The 19,472-nt window shown below is 45.2% G+C and overlaps 1 protein-coding gene across 1 annotated transcript in view; it reads right to left on the bottom strand.

Moving 5' to 3' along the window:
- Positions 1–11,494: 11,494 nt before the first annotated feature.
- The window catches only part of ERCC6L (ERCC excision repair 6 like, spindle assembly checkpoint helicase), a 60,945-nt gene continuing 52,967 nt past the window's right edge, over positions 11,495–19,472 (bottom strand). Inside the window, exon 2 of the mRNA XM_059678465.1 lies at positions 11,495–15,496. Coding sequence (XP_059534448.1) covers positions 11,818–15,496 — 3,679 coding nt within the window. The 3' untranslated portion in view covers positions 11,495–11,817. The remainder of the gene's footprint in view (positions 15,497–19,472) is intronic.

Genomic DNA, 19,472 nt, shown 5'->3' with positions numbered 1-19,472 from the left:
CTGGTTGGAGGAAGGCAAAGAGGGGGGAAATGAGGACATCTGTAATACTGTCAACGATAAAAAAAAAAAAATCAGGCGTGTAAAGGTTTGTATACACTACAATAGGTATTCAGTCAGTGGTTCTCAATGTTGAGTCAAGCAGACCCTTTTTAACCTGTCGTTCCTTTCCTCCCAGTACTAATTTATCCGATTCTCAGTATATGCCATAAGTTAATTTAGAAACCATCTCTAGGGGAGCTAAGTGTCAGCTCACACTATTCACACATTGAATTGGGCCTCAAAAAGACAGATTAGGCCCATCCAGCATGGCTCAGTGGTTGAGCGTTGACCTATGAACCAGGAGGTCACAATTTGATCCCAGGTTGCAGGCTCAGTGCCCAGTGGGGGGCATGCAGGAGGCAGCCGATCAATGATTCTCTCTCATCATTGATGTTTCTATCTCTCCCTTCCCCTCTGAAATCAATAAAAATATATTTTAAATAATAATCCTATTTAATAAAGGGCGAATATGCAAATTGACCATCACGCCATAACAAGATGGTAGCCCCCACAGCAGAGGCGTTGATCCCATAACACAAGATGGCTGCGCCCACAATGGAGGCAGGGTTTCTGTAACACAAGATGGCTGCACCCACAACTAAGGCCAAGTTCCTTTAACGAACAATCAGTAGGAACCTGAGGCTGCATGGCACTGGGCTGGGGCAGGGGACCTGAGGCTGCGCCCACCACCACCTGGTGGGGCTTGACAGGGGACCTCAGGCCATGTCCCCCACCCGGCAGGGCTTGACGGGGGACCTCAGGCTGCACCCCCATCCCGGCGCCTGGCCAGGGGACCTGAGGCCACACCCCCTGCCCCGGCACTGGGCCGGGGGCCCTAAGGCTGCACCCTGTGCCCAGCAGGGCTTTACGGGGTACCTGAGGCTGCACCCCCACCCAGCAGGACTTGACAAGGGTGGGGCCAGCTGGGTCTGGATCTCACCCAATGGGGGTGGGGCTGGCTGGGTCTGGGTGTCACACAATTTTGAGGTGCCGTGGGTGGGTTGGGACTTGACTATGGGTCCCGCGGTGCACCCCAGACTCTGACAGGAGGAAGATTTTCATATACATTTTACTAATTTTCTTTCATCTCTGACACTTCTATTATAGAGAAGGGGCAAATAGCAATATTAAAATATTTCCTCTAATTAATCCCCTTTTAATGTGCACTAATTTTGTGCACCAGGCCACTAGTAATAAAATAAAAACCACCATGATTTTGTAGTTATGACTATCAATAGTATTTTGAGATAGCTGCAATAACAAATCTGTGATTTCTATTGGTGACAAAGTCAGAGGTACTGCTAATACTTCTGCATTTTGTTGCCTTCATTCAGACATCTGAATTCTATTCATGAACTTCAGTTTTAAAATCCCTGCCTTAGATACCATTTGAATAATTTACTGTGGCCATGTTCTTTTCTCCCCAAATGTTCATAATATACATTCAAACAAGAACCATTTTGTGTTTTCAGTGAGAAAGTGATGCATCACTGAATGACAGGTATACGTTCTGAGAAATACATTGTTAGGCAGTTTCAATGTTGTAACAACATCACAGTGCACTTAAACCAGCCGTGGGCAAACTACGGCCCGCGGGCCGGATCCGGCCCGTTTGAAATGAATAAAACTAAAAAAAAAAAAGACCATACCCTTTTATGTAATGACTAGGGGCCCGGTGCACGAAATTCGTGCACTGGGTGTGTGTGGGGGGGAGTGTCCCTCAGCCCAGCCTGCCCCCTCTCACATACTGGGAGCCCTCAGGCATTGACCCCCATCACCCTCCAATCGCAGGATCGGCCCCTTGCCCAGGCCTGACGCCTCTGGCTGAGGCGTCCGGCCCGGGCAGCGGGGACCCGCAGCTGCAGTGGCCCCGCGATCGTGGGCTCCGTTTTAGGCCCAGGCAAGGGACCCCTAGCTCCTGGGACTGCCAGCTTCGACCGTGCCCAGCTCCCATCGCTGGCTCCACCCCTACTTCCTGCTATCACTGGCCAGGGCGGAAAAGGCACCTGATTCTCCGATCATGGCTGGGGGGCAGGGCAAAGGCGGCCCCGGGGCCGCCTTTGCCCTGCCCCCCAGCTCTTAGCTCCCCCCTGGGTTTCCAATCACTGTCAGTGGCAGGGGGCTTCTTCCTGCATTCCCTTTCGCCTCCCTGCATTGTGCCTACATATGCAAATTAACCGCCATCTTGTTGGCAGTTAACTGCCAATCTTAGTTGGCAGTTAATTTGCATATAGCCCTGATTAGCCAATGAAAAGGGTAGCTCATACGCCAATTACCATTTTTCTCTTTTATTAGATAGGATGTTTACTTTGAATTTATATTAGTTCACACAAACACTCCATCCATGCTTTTGTTCCGGCCCTCCGGTCCAGTTTAAGAACCCATTGTGGCCCTCGAGTCAAAAAGTTTGCCCACCCCTGACTTAAACAAACCTAGATGGTATAGCCTACTACACACTTAGGCTGTATGGTATAGCCTATTGCTCCTAGGCTACAAACCTGTAGAGCATGTTATTGAATACTGAAGGCAACTGTAACAAAATGGTATTTGTGTATCTAAACATAGAGAATGTACAGTAAAATTATGGTATAAAAGAAAAAATGATATGCCTGTTTGGGGAGCTTACCATGAATGGAGCTTGCAGGACTGGAAGTTGCTCTGGGTGAGTCAGTGAGTTAGTGGTGACTGAATGTGAAGGCCTAGGATATTGCACTACTGTAGACTTATAAACACTATACACTTAGATTATACTAAATTTATAAAACATGAGATTAAATCAAGCACAAGAGAAAACAATACAATCTAGAGACATGGTAAACATTAGCTATACAAGGCTGCTGCCAGCCTAACATACTCTTTTATAGCAAACATTTTTTACAAGAAGAAAGAGTACACTCTAAAATAATGGTAAATAGTAAATACATAAACCAGTAACATAGTCTCTTATATCAAGAATTATGTACCATACAATTGTATGTGCTATGTATTTTTATAGGACTGGCAGCATAGGTTTGTTTACACCAGCACCACCACAAACATATGAGTAATGTTTTAGGCTACACATGACTAGGCAATAGGAATTTTTCAGTTCCATTTATAATACTAGAGGCCTGGTGCATGAAAATTGATGCACTGGAGGAGGGTCCCTCAACTCGGCCTGCCCCCTCTCAGTCCGGGAGCCCTCAGGGGCAGGAGGCGACCTGGCAATTGGGAAGGCGATGCCCCATCACACCTCTGCTGCTGCTACTGCTGGCAAAGCAAGCCTCCGCCAACCCTGGTTACCTGAGCCTCGGGCGGCCCTGAGCAGCCGCCATCTGAGGCTTGCCTGTGCCCCGGGATGGCCCTGGGCAGCTGGGCAGCCGCCATCCAAGGCTTGCCTGCACCTCAGGACGGCCCTGGGTGGCTGAGGGGACTGGGGGACTCTGGAAGCAGGCGCATGACAAGACCGGGCCTGCTCCCGGGCAGGCGTGGCCTTGCCACGTGCCTGCCACCCTGGTGGGGCTGAGGGGACTAGACGCTGCCATCTTGTGGCTGTGGATGCCACCATCTTTGAGGGTGTGGCAGTCAATTAGCATATTCCCTCCTTATTGGCTGTGGGTGCCGCCATCTTTGAGGGCAGGGCACTTAGCATATTCCCTCATTATTGGCTGTGGGCACTGCCATCTTTGAGGGTGGGGCATCAATTAGCATATTCCGTCCGTATTGGCTGTGGACGCTGCCATCTTTGCGACAGCATGAGGCTCAATTAGCATATTCCCTCTCTATTAGATAGGATGGTACCATGTCATATATGTAGTCTGTCATTGACCGAATCATGCAGTGCATAACTGTACACCTAGGACTTAGGCCTCACTGTTCAATCAAATGGATACAAGTCCCTAATGCAGTGGTTCTCAACCTTGGCTGCACATTAGAATCACCTGGGAATCTTTTTAAAATCCTGATTTCTGGGCCTCATCCTCTGGAAATTGTTTCTTTGTTATGGGGTGAGGCCACAGTATTAGTAACAAAGAAACAGAATTTCCTGAGGATGAGGCCCAGAAATCAGGATTTTAAAAAGATTCCCAGGTGATTCTAATGTGCAGCCAAGGTTGAGAACCACTGGGCTAGGGCCTTTTTTTTTTTTTTTAAACATCAGGGGAAAGAGGAATTCAGTAGCTGAATTTCCACAAACATTTGTATGCTCCATGGAAGGGACTGAAAAACAAAGACATAGTCCACATAGGGAAAGTGTGAGCTGGACTCAGATGCAGAATATGAATTGCTGAATCACAGTGTTACCACCAAGATTTTTTTTAATGATATATATTCAATCACATCACTCTCCTTAAAATATTGGTAACTTATTTTGGTAAGAGCAAAATTTTGTACTCAATAAATAACCTATTATTTAAATTTTCCATCTTTTTTTTCCAAAAATGTTTTTATTGATTTTTAGAGAGAGAGAAAGGGAGAGAGAAACATCAATGTGAAAGAGAAACATCAATTGGCTGCCTCCTGCATGCACCCCCACCAGGGATTTAGCCTGCAACCTGGGCATGTGCCTTGACTGAGAATCGAACTGGCAACCTTTCAGTGCACAGGACAATGCTCAACCAATAGAGCTACACTGGCCAGGGCTCAGCCCAGCTCTTTCAAACTTCTACCTGTATATTAACATACATCATATACGAGAACAGTGTGTAAATTGTGAGAGAGAAAACCACAGGCCCCAAATGGCATCACTTGTGCCAAAGCCCATGATACCAGACCTATACTTAATACCTGACCTAATTGAAGTTATTTTTTTAAATATATATGGATTCGTGCACATTGGAGAAAATTAATTAGAAGGCGGCTGGAAGGGCGGGACTGGGCGAGACAGGCTGGACACACCCTGGAGCCAACCTCCCGCGGTCCTTCATGGCTGGCCACACCTGGGGCAGTGCCAGGGCTCAAAGGACATCGACAGAGTGAGCAGGGGTCCTTCTGGCAGGTGAGGTCCCTCAGCCTGGCCTGTGGGGATCGGGCCAAAACAGGCTCTCCGACATCCCCCAAGGGGTCCCCAATTGCGAGAAGGCAGTTCTCAGGTAAACACCCTGGAATTGGGCTCCCTCCTCTCTGGTTCCGGGATGTGTCATATGAGAACCACAGCTGCCCAGTGACCACAGCTTGGCAGCTTCTGCATTGAGCGTCTACCCCCTGGTGGTCATTGACTGTCATAGCTACTGGTCAGATGGTCACTTAGCCCTTTATATATATACCAGAAGCCCCGTGCACAAAAATTTGTGCACTGGCGGGGGGGGTGAGGGCCTCAGCCTGACCTGTGCCCTCTCACAGTCTGGGACCCCTCGGGAAATAACCAGCTGCTGGCTTAGGCTCGCTCCCCTGGTGGCAGATGGCATGCCCAATCCCGCGGTGTCTGCCCCGTCTCCCCTGGTTGCAGATGGCAGGCCCGGATCCCGAGCTGGGGCAGGCAGTGGCTCGGGATCGCGCTGAGGTCCCTGTGGATGTTCAGGCTCCGAAAGCGTACTTTTTCTTTCTTGGTTTTGTTTTTACTTCTTGAAATTGAAATGTGTTAAATATATATATATATATATATATATATATATATATATATATATATATATATATATATATATATTTTTTTTTTTTTTTTTTCCTGCACCTTTTCAGGTCCCAGGGACCCTGCCATGCACCAGCTGTCCTTTCCCAGCTCGGTGCTCCTCTGAGCTTTTCATGGAGGGGCAACCTTTTAGGTTGCGGGGTGCATTGAGAGAAGCCCGGCTTTCTGAAAGCGAGTGTTTGATTTGGGGATTTGTGGTCTGGCTGAGGAACCCCCAGGGCCCACTCAGAACAGTGGGGGCAGCCACAGTGAGTGACCAAAGAAACCAGAGAAAAGTTAGGAGACAATAAACGGTTCGATTTCTAATTCCGCACGTTGCAGGAGCCGAGGTGCGCCCTGGATTTTCCAGGGAGAGAGTGAGCGAGTTGCATGTGTGTCCACTGCCCCTCACACAGCCGGCCACTTGGAGTGTGACTTTTGCCAGCAAGGGTGTGGACGCGGCCGCCTGGGCCTTGTTCCCGCCTTTGCAGATGCATGTGTGTGTATGTGGAGGCAGGAGAGGTGATTAGGACCAGGAGGCGGGTGCGTGCTCTTGGGGTCATGAGGTCAGCGAGGTCTAGGTGCACCAGACACTCAGGGGCTGCCGCCCAGCTGTTGGGGCCAGCAGGGAGCCGCGGTGGCCACCTGCCCCTGGGGTAGCTGGGAGCCGGTGCTGCTCCATGACACTCTGCTTTCCCCACCCCAGGAGGCTCTGTTTGTCAAACTTGGCCGCCTTGGCAGGAGGCACCTGCCTGCATGTTCTCACCGGGAGAATTGTTCCCTTTGCAGTCCTTGGATCTGGGCTCAGGAACCTTAGCCTCACAGAATGATGGGAGGGAGGGGGGGTGTGTGCAAAGAAAAGGGGTCTGGGACCCATCAGTGTCTGCGTTTTACCTGTGAGTCCTGCCAGGCCTCCCACCTTCCAGGGCAGGAGAGAGGGGGCCGCTGGTGCTCCCCATGCATTTGGGGCGTGGTGTCCAGTTACTTGCCTCTCAGTGCCAGCAGGATTCTGGCCTGGCTTGGGTTCAGTCACCACATGTCTCCGGAGGGCCCTTTGGCCACTGTCTCGGCACAGAGAGCAAAGGCGCCTTCCCTGGGCCTGACAAACCCACCCGAACCTGGCCTCCCCACCTTTGTGCGAAACTTCACAGGTTGGGGTGGCCCTTGCTTGCCCGACCCCCCCCCCCCCCCTGTGATGCAAGGTAAAGCCCAGGAGCACTTGGGGCCCGCGTCACTGACCCGGGACAGGCAGGGTTTGCCAGTGTGTGGCTGTTCCACCCTCTCCTGCAATTCACTGCACTTTCCAGGTGCCTCCTCCTGGGATTTCCCTCTTCTCAGGCTCTCCTGGCCCTTTGGCCTCCTTCTGTCCAGGGCTCAAGGTCAGTCCCCTAAGGGTTTGAGGTTCTTCCTCTGGCCTCCGCCTGTGCTTGGCGCCGGCCCCAACCCCAACCCCAGGCGGGAGCCAGGCTGGAGGCCAGTAGCCACATAGTATGAGCGTGAGCCCCGGGCACGGAGGACGTGGGGGCGGGCCGCGTCTGCAGCTCCGCACTGGCCTGGAGAGCACGAACCGCCGGCCTTAGGCGCATTGACTCGCACCGGTTCCGAGCACTCCGAGTGGCCTGGCCGCGCAGCCTGGGCCTGAAGCCACCAGCCCTTGGAGGGCCCCACGCCTGTCCGCACCCACACACCCCCGGCCCGGGCTTCTCCTCACCGGAAATGCACTTTATTACACTTTGGAAGGCTGGTAGGATGCTCACAGACTCCTCGGGCTCTGCTGCGAGCAGGAAGGGGCACCCAGGAGTGGGCCCCCTGTCTCCGGTGGGTGGGTGAAGGCTCCCGGCAAGGCAATGGACACTGCTTGCCTTCGCCCCAGCCCCCGCCCACCCCTGGGTCGCATTGGGACATGTCTCCGGTGGGCGGGTGAGGGCTCTGGTGAGGTGATCAGCGATTGCTTTGCCTGAACCCCTGGCCCCAGGTTGCACATGGGTGCCTGGATGGTGGCTTGTGCTGTCCTACCCTGCCTGCAGTATGCAAATTAGCCGCCATCTTAGTTGGCAGTTAATTTGCATATCTTGCTGATTAGCCAATGGGAAGCATAGCGGAGGTACAGTTAATTACCCTTTTTGTCTTTTATTAGATAGGAGATATGTATATATATTTCAGAGAGGAAGGGATTGGGAGAGGGAGATAGGAACATCAATGATGAGTGAGAATCACTGATCGGCTGCCTCCTGCACACCCACTACTGTGGATCGAGCCTGCAACCCAGGCATATGCCCTTGACCAGAATCGAACCCAGGACCCTTCAGTCCTCAGGCCGACATTGTATGCCAAACCAGCCAGGGCTAAAGTTTTGACCTTCACTAGAAATGTAATCAACCAGACTGGAATTTTCTGGTCAACATCAATGAGATAATCTGTCACAGGGGCCCACTCCAACCCCCAAAGGAAGAGGCAATCTATTTATATAAAAACCCTGGGTGTAATGCATCATGACTGAGGCTTAACCAACCAGAAGGAAGTCAGTCCTGCAGGGGTCATCTTGGAAATGGCTGCGCCCTCCCTGAGCTGTTTCCTGCGAGGGCGAGGTTTCAGGCAGGAACCCACCCTCGGAGCGTGGACACACTAAGTCCTGGGTCCTCTTAGCAACAGCTGCGCCTTCCAATATGAGATCAGAGGATTCTGCTTATAGTGAATGGTTAGTAAAACTTGGAGCTGGCAAACTTGATAGCAGTTTTCATTTAGGAATGGATATTATTGAAATCCCCTGTGAAAGGATTTGTAATGGATCTATTATTGAAACTACCTTTGGAAATACTATATCTATAGATAATATTAAAAATATATCTAAACGTGCAATTCTTGGCCCAAAAAATGATTATGTTCAAAAATTAAATGAAGAAAATTTGGATATACTTGATGGAGATTTTCACACATATTTGAGTGATGATTCCATTGATTCCACAGATGATGCTGAAAAGGAAAATTTTCCCATCAAATTTCTTAATAGTAGTATTCCTTTGGGAATGTCGTGTCATAAATTAAAATTGAAAGTGGGTGCAATCATGCTATTGAGAAATCTTAATAGTAAATGGGGTCTTTGTAATGGTACCAGATTTATTATCAATAGATTACGACCTAACATTATCGAAGCTGATGTACTAACAGGATCTACAGAGGGAGAGGTTGTTCTGATTCCAAGAATTGATTTGTCCCCATCTGACACTGGCCTCCCATTTAAATTGATTTGACGACAGTTTCCTGTGATGCCAGCACTTGTGATGACTATTAATAAATCACAAGGACAAACTCTAGACAGAATAGGCATATTCCTACCTGAACCCGTTTTCACACATGGTCAATTATATGTTGCTTTCTTTGAGTTTGAGGAGCATGTGACATTAAAGTTCTAAATACTTCATCACAAGGGAAATTAGTCAAGCACTCTGAAAATGTTTTCACTCTTAATGTGGTGTACAGGGAGATATTAGAATAAGTTGAATCACTTTATCAGTCATTGTTTGCATCACTGTTTTTATATCATGTATCAGGTGATCGGAGGGTGATGGGGGTCTACGCCTCTGGAAGAGGCATCAGGCCTGGGCAAGGGGCAGAGCCAGCAATCGGAGGGGTCTGGGGATCCCCTGCCCAGGCCTGACGCCTGGGTCAGAGGCGTCAGGCTTGGGCGGGGGGTGGAGCAAGCGATCAGAGGGAGATGGGGGTCCCCTGCCCAGGCATGATTCCTGGGCCGGAGGCAGAACCAGTGATGGGGGGAAATGAGGGTCCCCTGCCCAGGCCTGACACCTCTGTCAGAGGCGTCAGGCCTGGGCAAGGGGCCGATCCTGCAATTGGAGGGTGATGGGGGTCAACGCCTGAGGGCTCCCAGTATGTGAGAGGGGGCAGGCTGGGCTGAGGGACACTCCCCCCCCACACACCCAGTGCACGAATTTCGTGCACCGGGCCCCTAGTTTATTAATAAATTTATATATTATTTTCATATACATTTTACTAATTTCCTTTCATCTCTCACACTTCAGCAGTCCCGGATTGTGAGAGGGATGTTAGACTGCTGGTTTAGGCCCGAGGCATCCCAAATTGGAGAGGGTGCAGGCTGGGCTGAGCAACACCACCACTACCCCCCCCCCACAGTGCACGAATTTCATGCACCGGGCCTCTAGTCTATAATAAAACCCTTTTCCTTCCCCTTCCCCCCAAAATGATGATGTCCTGACCTAAAAATCCATTTTTTCCCTTTTGCTAATACCTCTGCCCCACCCTTCTTCTTATAAAAATATTTTATTTTGTACAACCCCTGAGTGCCCTACTTGCTGTATACATACAATTTATAAGTAACTTTTATATATGTGTGTATGTGACATAAAAAATAAGTGGTCACCTAGCTGGTGTGGCTCACTGGTTGAGTGCCAACCTAAGAACGAGGAGGTCACGATTCAATTCCAGGTCAGGGCACATGCCCAGGTTGCAGGCTCAGTCCTCAGTAGGGGATGTGCAGGAGGCAGCCAATCAATGATTCTCTCTCATCATTTATGTATCTATCTCTCTCTCCCTTCCTCTCCGAAATCAATAAACGTATTTTTAAAAAAATAAGTGGTCTTCGTCCCTGGTTCCTGCCTGGCACACAGCTCCTAAACCCTTTGAATCTGGGTTATCTTTGGTATGCTAATGAGATGACTAGTGGCTGGGGGGCCCTAAATAGCTTCAGATATGGACTGGTTACTAAAAAGACCAAAACAAAATAGAGGTTTGGATGTTGTAGCCCCTTCTCCTGGCCTCTGGGTTGGGGAGAGGAGCTAGAGATTGAGTTACCAATGGCCAATCATTTACATAATCATGCCTATGTAATGAAGCCTCCATAAAAAACCCTAAAGCTTAGGATTGGTGAACACATCAAAGTGCTGGGAGTGTGGCAGTGTCCGGAGGGCATGGACACTTCACTTACCCTTTCCAACCCCCATACCTTGCCCCATACATGTCTTCTGGAGTTGTATTCTTTATAAAAACAAGTAATAATAAGTAAACTGTTTTCCTGAGTTCTGTGAGCTGTTCTAGCAAATTATTGAACCTAAAGGAGCAGTCATGGAAACCCTCAGTTTTTAGCCAAGTTGAACAGAAATGTGAATAACATGAAGACCCAATACTAGCAACATGCATCTGAAGTGAGGGTAGTTTTATGGGAATGTGCCCTTAAACCTGTAGAGTCTGATCCTAATTCCAAGGAGTGTCAGAATTAAGTTGAATGGTAGGACACCCAATTGGTGTCTGCAGAGAACTGGAGAACTGCTTGGTGTGAAAATTCCTAAACATTTGGTGTCAGAAGTGTGACTATGATATACAGTATATTATATGGCTTTTCACTAGGTAACACACAGTTAAAAATCAATTTCACCCCTTACTATGTGATCTTGGGCAGGTCACAACCTCGCAGCATCTTAAGTTTCCTCAATTAAAAAATGGAAATGCCACCCTTGACCTCAAAGATTATGGTAGAGATTAAACAAGAAACCTATGAAGAGTACCCAATATACAGTAGGTACTTGATAAATTTGAGTTTTTCTGCCCCAGTGACCAAGTGCAGAGTATGCTACACTGCATTTGTTCCTGAGAAGGAACCAAACTTCTTTTCAGTACTAGTATATGTCAGAACACAGCTGGTGGTGAGGGAAGAATGATAAGTGGTTGGCAAAGTGACTCTAGGGTAGGGTACCAGTGATAAAGAAGCCTACTATAGTAAGCTGAGAGCATAAAATAGCAGATCTTAGGTTTGGAATACTAATGACAACCTCCTGCCTAAACTAAGGAGTTTGTATATGCATTTGCCAGAATCATAGCAGGGAAAGAAAGTGAATGGAAAACACTTGAGAAAAGTAACTTTAATAATCTTATCTGTATTGTGATACACAAAAGTGATCATTTTCAGAATAAAATTTAAAATGGCCAGAATAATTTCACAAAAATATTTCTAGAAATAATATAAAAGAATACCAGAATATATGTACTGGGAGGGCAGGAGAAGGGGGTAAAGGCAGAATTTGTAAAAAAGCTAGAAACAAAAACTTGCCTTTTGAGATCTTTCTCACCTGAAGCCTGAATGCTCCATAATTCCAAAGAACCCAATCATAACATATTATCTCATATTTAGTTTTGCTTTAAAATACAATAAACAGGTTATATTCTCAAGTTGTATTAAGTTGCTTATATAAACTTAAAGTCATGAGCATGACTTCAGGATCTGCACTTTTTATGTCAAGTGCTTTAACTAAACAGTTTAAGGCCTCCTGTATTTTCCCACATTCTTTCAATTCTTTTCCACGCATTACAAGAGTCTCATAGTCATTCACAGCCTCCACTGCCTTATCTTGAGGAGAATCAACCAACTGTCCACTAGACAAAGGCCCAGGGTCACCAGGAGAGGTCTCCTGAGCTTCAGCACCAGACTTAGGTGTACTTAACCAACTGGACTTACTTTCTGAAGACAATGTCTCTCTGAAAGGTTCCTCTTCTGTACCCTCTGAGGCTTCACCACTGCTTTCCTCGGCTCTTTCCTCCAGAGACTCTTCAGCTACCTTTGCTTCACTGCTGTATTCAAGTCTTTCCTCCATATCCTCCACATGGTCCAAAACCACATTAATAAGAGACCTCCTAGAAGCCAAGGATCTTCTAGAGTTTACAGACTTATTTATACTATCAGGTATTTTAGGTGAAAAGAACCTTCCAGGTGGACTGATGTCATTTTTGGGAGTTGAAGCATCAAACTGTTTTACAGATAAGAACTGAAAGGGAGATGTGCTGAATGGATTTGTGCTTGAAGTATCTTTAACAGTATCATGTTCATCTTCACCATCTGAAACGATCCTTCTAGTTTTACTTCTGACTCTCAAATTAACTACTACTTCTGACTCATCATCTTTCTCAGAAAGATCCATACTGAGACCTGTTTTGCTATGCACAAACTCTGCTCCAGAATTAGTTGCAGAGCCACACAAGCTATTTTCTTTCTCAACATGCTCCAAAGACTGACTGGAAGGATTTTGTCCATTGTCTGCAGAGTCTTCCAAGAAAAGATTGAAATCACACACATACTGTGGTGAAGATTCTAAAGGTTCCTCTTCTAACGTCGCCTCATTTGCATGAGCATCCAGCAGTGCACTGTGGGATGCTGACAAGACATCATCAGCTATTTTAATAACAGATGCATCTGATTCTGTATTTTTATTTTCATCTGTTATAGGATTAGTGGGCCAGGGATTACACTGGTGTAAAATCTCATCATCTTTTAGTTCATCTATATTTGGCCCATGATCAGCTCTGACAGATTTGCTAAGTAAATAATTAAAACTTTGCAGAGGGTTCTCTTGCAGTGCCTCCTGTGTAGTCCCCTCTTGTGGTGCCTCTTTTTGTAGAGCCATTCCCAATAAAGAGTCGGTCCCAATTTCTTCTACACTTCCACACCCCTTGGGTAACATAGCTATAAAGTCAGCATCAAATGTGCTTTCATGTGGGTGCCTACCATCTTGTACAATGGTAACGTTCGTCTTTACACTGGAAAGACAGTATTTCTCACTCTCTTCAGGCATATCATCAATGATCACACTTGCCATTTGGGAACTGATTTCTTCTTCCTGGGTATAATGAGTAGTTAGAAAAGATGAGGGCTGAGGCTGTGGTTTATTCACTTCCCGGCATTTCTCCTTTGTTTGAGAAGGAAATACAGGTTCTCTCAGCCAGATTCTCTCATTTCTACTTCTTTGTCTTTCCATTAAGAGCTCTGTATTTTGAGACTCAGATTCAACAAGGAATTGAGCTTTCTGAACCCTTTGTTGAATATAGTGAGATTCTTCTATCACATCAAGCTCTTCTTTAACAGATAGATCATGTGTGTACATCAAATCATGGTCTGAGATTCCAGCTATCCCCAAAGTGTGCAGGTAGGCAATATGTTCATCTAGTTTCTTATCAGATCTCCTCTGAGCAGCATGCAAAGACTGAAGCTGCAACTGGGTTACAGAGTTCTGAAAATCCTCGATTGTGAAGAGCTCTCTTAATTCCTGTTTACTAAAGTATCGGAAAGGGTTCTTCTTATCACCAGTAGTTTGTCTTACTAATGACTCCTTGAAAACCTGTCTTCTGTATATTTTTTCCTCTACAGTTCCACAAGTGATTAACCTATAAACCACAACATTTTCTTTTTGTCCAATTCTGTGAACTCTATCCACAGCTTGAGCATCAGTTGCAGGATTCCAGCTAGGGTCATAAATGACCACTCTGGTTGCTGCAGTTAATGTTAAGCCAACACCACCTACTTGAGTGGTAAGCAGAAAGACAGAGTAATCTTTATTCTGCTGGAATAAGTTAATTCTTTTTTCTCGTTCCACAAGATGAGTAATTGTTCCATCGATTCGCAATATCTTAAAGTGTCTATTCTTTAGAAGGCGTTCAATGATGTTTAGAATTTGTCTTGACTGGGAAAACACCAAAGTCTGATGCCCCTCATCTCGCAGTCTGTTAAGGAGGTCCATTAGAAATATCATTTTTCCAGATTCTTTCATCAGTGTATCATCAGTTATTTGGTCAATATGAATATGGTCCACATCTGAGGAATCTTCCCCTTCATTTTCATCTTGAGCAGAAAATCTGACAGCCCCTAGATTCAGCAAATGACAAGCCCTTGCAGAGAGCAGCCTAGGATGATCACACAGCTTCTTTAAGACACCTAGCTCAGCCAAAGGTGAGCGTGTCTCCATTAACAACTCCTTGATATGATCTAGAGACACGAATTTCCTGTATATTTCTTCTTGTAAAGGTACAAGGCGTATCCAAATAATTAAATCATTTTTCCTGGAAAGGGAAGGCATTTCATAACTGGCATTAACATCTAGATTCTTTTCACTAAGTCTGACCTCTGAGTTGCTTGACTTTTTCTTCTGTACCTCTTCTTTAGTCCTCCTAAGAAAATAGGGTTTTATGATTGCCATTAGGTTTTCAGATATTTTCAGTCCCAAGGCTTTTTCCCCTGCAGTAGCATCCTTCTCTCTTGCTCTAGTAATAGGATTTTCATACTCTATTTTAAAAGTTTTTAATGTTCCTAGCAGGGACCCCTGACAAGCAAAATCAAACAGGGACCACAGTTCTTGCAAATTATTCTGGATTGGGGTTCCTGTGAGGAGAATGCGATTACTGGCAGGGACAGCACGAGCACATATTGCTGACTTAGTAGATGAAGATTTTATTTTATGTGCTTCATCAAGTATGACATAGTCCCACACAAACTCTTGGCCATTCAAGGTTGAAAGTTGCTGCCAATTATTGATTAACATTTGGTATGTAGTGATAATTACACCATTCCTTTGCTGAATCCGACTGAGGTTTCTGGCACGTTCATCCTTACTAGGACCATGAAAGGTTTTGACTCTCATTCCTGGAGTCCACTTGACAAATTCTTTTACCCATGTGCTAATAAGACTTGTTGGCATGATCAGCAGCACATGATTGACAAGTGAAGCATCAAACATACCAGAAAGGAAAGCAATGATTTGAACAGTCTTCCCTAATCCCATATCATCTGCCAAGATACCACCTTTTCTTCCATCCCTATATAGGCTATATAGGAAAGCTACACCTTCCTTCTGGTGCTCAAATAGTTGGTTGTGCAGTTCTCGATACAGCAGCAGGCCAGAGTTGCACACATCTGTGAATTCATCATCTCCATCTGCCAACTCCTCCAAGGCTTCCTGTAGTTTTTGGATTCTGCTCATCACTTTTTCATTGGGAAAAATGTCCTTTGCTAAATTGAAAAGTTTAAATGCTTCTTCCAGATCTCCATTCTTGGTTGCTTCTTTGGCCTCTTTCACATATCTATTTAAAAAATTAAAGATATATATTAACATTTAGAAAGAAAGGAAACATTTTGAACATTCAGTCTAAGAATAATTTAGAGTCCATTTTGGAATCGAAACTGCACTTAGGCTTTTAATATCCTCAATTCAGGATGGGAAAGATTAGCACAGAAGACGCCAATGAAAGCTGGCATTAGTTAAGATGCAAATATCCACCAGACACTGCCAGCAACACCTTCAGGCACTAGTTGTGGGAAATGTATGTGCAAAGGTTATTGGTTCCACAGTATTAAAAAAAAAATTGCCACCCATAAGAAGTACGGAGTGATATTTTTTGTAAAATCAACCAACCAACCTATATTTTGGGAGCATGGAAAAATACATGGGCACTTCTCAGGCCTTATTTTTCTAGACCTCTATGATGCATTTGACACTAATAATCATTCCCCTCCTTAAAATTCCCTTCTGAGAGATTCCTTCTGGTTCACCCCCACAAGCACCACCACCAATCACTGGTCATTTCTTCTGTGTCCTTGGGCTCTTATTCTTCCTCCAAGGTGGTTCAGTCCTGGGCCATCTTCTCACTCCTTTTACTTTCCTCAGGCTCTCCTAGAGCTTCCACTCCCACCTTTGTGCTCATGATTGCCCAATCACTCTCCAACCCAGGTCTTGCCCCCAAGCTCTAATCTAGATCCATATTCCAACTGTCTTCTGGACATCTCCACTTGAAAGTCACATAGACACCTGAAATTCAATTAACCTCAAATTAAAATCATTATGTCCTCTCTAAAAACATGCTTCTTCATTTGTGTGATAGTAAATGATACTACTATCCACTTAGTTATACAAGCTAGAAATCTGAAAATCATTCTTGACTCCAACCCAAATATAAATCATCCTTGACCTCTCCCCTCTTTTAACCTCCCTAGCCAGACAGTCCCTAGTCCAATTAACTTTATTTCCCAAATATAAATTGTGTATTTCTCTACGTCTCCATTACCACTACTGTTGTCTAAGTCATAATTATCTCTGGCCTGGATAACTGCAGCTTCTTGCTATTGGTCTCCCTACATCCACTCTTGACTCCTCCAATACATTCTCTACATAGCATACAGTGATATTGTCTTAAAATATAAAAGAAATCATGTCACTCCTCTGATTATGGTCACGTGCTTTCAAAAAGATGCCAAGACAATGCACTGAGGAAAGAACAGTCATTTAAACTGGATATCCATGCCCTGGCCAGTGTTTCACAATGGTAAGAGCAATAGCCCATGCACCAAAGGGTCATGGGTTCAATTCCCAGTCAAGAGCAGGTACTTAGGTTGCAAGTTCAATAACTGGCCTGGTCGGGACACATGTGGAAGGCAACCAATCTATGTGTCTCTCTCACATTGATGTTTCTCTCTCCCTCCCTCCCTCTCTCCCTTCCTCTTCCATCTTCCCTTCCACTCTAAGTATTAATGGAATATCCTACAGCAGTGGTCGGCAAACTGCAGTTCACGAGCCACATGCGGCTCTTTGGCCCCTTGAGTGTGGCTCTTCCACAAAATACTGACTTCTGCGCATGGGCCACGAAGTTTCATTCGCATTGTACATGCGCGCCCACATGTAGTATTTTGTGGAAGAGCCACACTCAAGGGGCCAAAGAGCCGCATGTGGCTTGCGAGCTGCAGTTTGCCAACCACTGTCCTAGAGTAAGGATTAACAACAAAAAGATAACAACAAAAATAAATGAACTTGATATCCGTGTGAAAAAGAATGGAATAGATCCCCTACCTCACACTATACAAATAATTAATTAGAAATGACTCAAAGACCTCAATATAAGAACTTAGACTACAAAACTATTAGAAGAAAATACAGGAACAGAAAAGACAACCCACTGAATGGAAGAACATATTCACCGATACATCTGATAAGGGGTTAATATCCAAAATTTATAAAGAACTTATAAAACTCAATACCAAAAAAAAACCCAATTTAAAAAATGGGCAAAGACCCTGTTTTAGACACTTCTCCAAAGAGGGCATAAAGATGGCCAATGACATATGAAAAGACGCTGAGTCACTAATCATCAGAAAAATGCAAATTAAAACCACAATGAGATATCAACCCACACCACAATGAGATACCAACTCACACCTGTCGGAATAACTATCATAAACAAATCAATAAACAACAAGTGTTGGCCAGGATGTGGAGAAAAGGGAACCCTTGTGCACTGATGGTGGGAATGCAGATTGGTGTAGAAAGCAGTATGGAGTTACCTCAAAAAATTAAAAATGGCCCAGCGATGTGGCTCAGTGGTTGAGCGTTGACCCATGTACCAGAAGGTCGCCAGTTGGATTCCCCGTCCAGGCACAAGCCCAGGTTGTGGGTTCAATCCCCAGTAGGGGGTGTGCATGAGGCAGTTGATCGATGTTTCTGTCTCTCTCTCCCTCTCCCTTCCTCTGTCTAAAATCAATTAAAAAACATTAAATTTTTTAAAAATTAAAAATGGAACTGCCTTATGTCCCAGCAATTCCACTTCTGGGAATTTATCCAAAGAAACCTGAAACACTAATTATAAATAACATATGCACCCCTATGTTTATTTATTTATTTATTTATAATATATTTTATTGATTTTTTTACAGAGAGGAAGGGATAGGGATAGAGAGTTAGAAACATCGATGAGAGAGAAACATCGATCAGCTGCCTCCTGCACACTCCCCACTGGGGATGTGCCCACAACTAAGGTAGATGCCCTTGACCGGAATCGAACCTGGGACCCTTGAGTCCGCAGGCTGACGCTCTATCCGCCGAGCCAAACAGGTTAGGGCACCCCTATGTTTATTGCAGCATTATTTACAACAGCCAAGATTTGGAAACAGCCCAAGTGTCCATCAGTAGATGAATGGATAAAACAGCTATGGCACATTTACATAATGGAATACTACTCAGCAGTAAAAAAAAGAAGAAAATATTACCCTTTGAGACAGTATGGATGGATCTGGAGAACATTATGCTAAGTGAAATAAGCCAGTCAGAGAAAGATAAGAACCCTATGTTTTTATTCATATGTGGAATTTAATGATCAAACTGAACTACCAAGCAAAATAGAGACAACTTTATAAATAGAGAGAAGGCAGACAGCTCTGGTGGGGAGTTTTGGGGTGATGGTGGAGGATTGAGAAAAAAAAAGAAAGAAGGGAAGGGAAAGGAAAGGGGAAGGGAGGGGAGGGGAGGGAAGGAAAAGGGAAAAATAAAGTGGGCTTAATTACATTAAAAACTTTTGTGCTTCAAAGGGTACCAACATGAAAGTAGAAAAACAGCTGGCCGGCGTGGCTCAGTGGTTGAGTGTCGACCTATGAACCAGGAGGAGGTCACGTTCGATTCCCAGTCAGAGCACATGCACAAGTTGCAGGCTCGATCCCCACTGTGGGGCATGCAGGAGGCAGCTGATCAATGATTCTCTCTTACCACTGATGTTTCTATCTCTCTTCCTTCCTCTCTGAAACCAATAAAAATATTTTTTAATTTAAACTATTTTTTAAAAAGAAAGTAGAAAAACAACCCAAGGAATGGGAATCACGTATCTGATAAAGGATTTGTACCTAGGATATATATAGAACTCTTACAACTCAATAATTTAAAAATAACCAATTAAAAATGAGCAAAGAATCTGAATAGACATTTCTCTAAAGAAGATATCCAGATGGCCAATAAATACACGAAAAGAAGCTCAACATCATTAGTCATCAGGGAAATGACGTGATACCAAAACCACAATGAGATACCATGTCATACCCATTAGGATGCTATAATCAAAAAGTGAAAAAAAAATACCAGGTGTGGAAAAATTGGAATTCTCATAACTTTGTTGGTGGGAATGTAAAAAGGTGCAGTTGCTTTAGAAATCAGCCTGTCAGTTCCTCAGTGGCTTCCTGTGGCCTACAGAATGAAGTTTAAGCTTATTAGCTTGGCATTCCAAACCCTTCCTGGTACAGCCA

This window comes from Myotis daubentonii, chromosome X (genome assembly GCF_963259705.1).
Source record: "Myotis daubentonii chromosome X, mMyoDau2.1, whole genome shotgun sequence".
In the NCBI taxonomy this organism is placed as follows: domain Eukaryota; kingdom Metazoa; phylum Chordata; class Mammalia; order Chiroptera; family Vespertilionidae; genus Myotis; species Myotis daubentonii.
The sequence above is the reverse complement of the archived record's forward strand: the minus strand, read 5'-3'. Positions and strand labels throughout refer to the sequence as shown.